Consider the following 2,802-nt stretch of genomic DNA (forward strand, 5'->3'; position numbering starts at 1 on the left):
CAATATACGTTAGCCGCTCTCGAAGACTCAGCCAACTCACCAACAGAAGTCCCGTTGCCGGAAAATGTTTTAGCCTTTTTAGAACGGCGATCCGGCATGTTGGAAACACTGGACGCTCAACCCAAAACATTGGTATCACGAGATAACATTTGTAAAATTTGCAACATAGCCACACACCGGCCCTTATCCTGCAACATGTTTCGAAGAATGAGTCCGGAAGAACGTCGGCAGGCAATGACGAAGATTGCAGGCTGTGCCAATTGTCTGTCAAACTACCATAAGACAAACAGCTGCCCGTCGCCAATGACCCATCGCTTTTGCCGACAACGGCATCATTCCATGTTGCACAAACATCCAGAATCCACGGCGCCGGTTGTTGCCATTGCTACCATAGATCAACCATTGCAAGCGATGGATGCTTCAGATCCAAATCTGCAGACCCCAATGATCAACAAGGTGTCTGCGTTGACCCTCAGCCAACCGCCAAACCCGTACGTGTTACTCCCCACAGCCATTGTGGCAATACAAGGACAAACCGCAAGGCGAGAAAATTGTCGCGCAGTCATCGACTTTGGCTCTCAGCTTAATCTCATGTCCAGAAGGATGGCGGACCAACTTGCTCTCCCCACCTTCAGCACATCACAAGGTATCTCAGGAATTGGAGAAACAGCGCAAGGATCTTCGTCATGGGCACGCGTGCGGCTGTCATCGTTAAGGTCGAACTTTCAGAAGGAGATTGTTGTGTTTATCTTACCACGACTGACGAAGAACCAACCGTCGGAATCCATAGACGAAGGACTTAGTATTTCGAGCACGGTAGTGTTAGCGGACCCCGAATTCGGCCAACCCGGAAGCATAGATTTGCTACTGGGAGCCGAGGTGTATTCTCGATTGATAAGACCCGGACTTATCGGTTTGGGGGATGATAAGCCAACTCTACAAGAAACCACTCTTGGGTGGATTGTGTTCGGCGCAGTGAGGCGACGAGTGCCAGCAGCCATGGCAGGAAATATCATGACAATAACACGGGAGGATGCATTACCAGATCTGGAAAAATTTTGGAAGCTAGATACGTTTAACACGGAGGTACCAGCAATGACAGTCCAAGAGAGGCTTTGTGAAGAACATTTTCTATCAAACGTCCAATTCTTCCCGGATCAACGACTAATGGTAAGATTGCAGTTCGCAGAAAATCCAAGGGAACTAGGAAAAACATTAGCGTTGACTCAACGGAGATTTTCCAGCCTAGAACGTCGGTTAGAACGGGATCCAGCAATGCTAGAAGGATACGTGAGTTTTATGGATGAGTATGAACGTTTAAACCACATGACGGAGGTACAGCTTTCCAGTATACCAAGGAATCATTATTTTATTCCCCACCATTGTGTCCTAAAGCCAGACAGCTCCACCACAAAATTAAGAGTGGTCTTTGACGCTTCGGCTCCTAGCTCAACAGGAAAGAGCCTTAACAACATCCTAAGGGTCGGGCCAACAGTTCAGAGTGATTTACTATCAATTTTATTACGGTCCGGACTCACCGATTTGTGTTCACAGCAGACGTAGAGAAAATGTATCGACAAATCTGGGTTCATCCTCAAGACAAGGGCTATCAACTCATAGCATGGCGACGAAACCCACTAGAAAAAATGCGTTACTTCCATTTAAATATGGTGACCTACGGGACTGCAAGTGCGCCTTACTTAGCAACAAAATGTTTACAATATCTGGCACAGAGAGCGCCGACAAGCCAGCAGCTAGGCGCGGACGCCACTAGGATCCACTAGGGTTACTATGCCCCATAACGACAGCAGCAAAAATATTTAAGCAGCTACTATGGTAAAAATTGTTAGGCTGGGATACTGAATTGGACAAGGAAGATACAACCCATTGGCAGGCGCTTCGAAATGATAGTCAGGTATTGGCTACCATTGAGCTCGCCAGGCATCCGCTTCCACAGGCAGACCCAGCAGCCATTCAGCTGCATATATTTTCTGATGCGTCAGAAGTCACTTATCTTCTTATGCTTATCTTCGTACGATCACATCCGCCGGTCCAATAGTAAGTAAGCTGCTATGCGCAAAATCACGAGTGGCACCCCTAGCAAAACAAACATTGCCTAGACTAGAATTATGTGCAGCGGTGCTAGGAGCTGAGCTAGCAGAAAGAATCAAAAAGGATCTACGGATAAGGATCGTTGAAGTCCAATATTGGACGGACTCTACAATAGTATTAGCATGGATAAACGCAACAGCATCATCATTTCATACGTTCCTGGCAAACCGAATTGCTCGGATTCATGAACTATCAAGTCCGGAGCATGTAGCATCAGAAGATAACCCAGCAGACCTTGCGTCAAGAGGATGTTCAGCAACACAGCTTAAGCAAAGGGAGTTGTGGTTTAATGGTCCGCCATTTCTGACAACGAACCAAGATGTCTGGAAAAACAGCCTAAGCATATGCTGAACACGAAAGACCCAGAACAACGGACTATAACCAATCACGTCCTCAGTCTAATCAAAATCGATGATTGGACCACGGAAATCAGTCACCACGGGTCATTTGACACGCTGGTAGGAATAACAGCCTGGATGTTGCGGTTTGGAAAAAATTGTCGACCAGGCAATCAGAGAGAAACAGGACCAATAACTCCGGAACAACGAGCAAAAGCATTACAACGAATAGAGCGACAGATACAAGGAATAGCATTCCAGCCCACTATAACTCAGTTGCAGAAGAACGGTTGTGTGGCAGTATCAGATCCTTATCGGTCATTAGACACGTTTCTGGACAATACCAAGGTAC

General features: G+C 46.8%; 1 protein-coding gene across 1 annotated transcript; it reads left to right on the forward strand.

The window, feature by feature from the left end:
• Nucleotides 1–207: 207 nt before the first annotated feature.
• LOC136117738 (uncharacterized) lies at nt 208–1,563 on the forward strand. The gene has a single exon (XM_065868705.2). The coding sequence runs from the start codon at nt 208–210 to the stop codon at nt 1,561–1,563; it is 1,356 nt and encodes a 451-aa protein (XP_065724777.2).
• The last annotated feature ends 1,239 nt before the right edge of the window (nt 1,564–2,802 follow it).

This window comes from Drosophila suzukii (genome assembly GCF_043229965.1).
Source record: "Drosophila suzukii chromosome 2 unlocalized genomic scaffold, CBGP_Dsuzu_IsoJpt1.0 scf_2c, whole genome shotgun sequence".
NCBI lineage: Eukaryota > Metazoa > Arthropoda > Insecta > Diptera > Drosophilidae > Drosophila > Drosophila suzukii.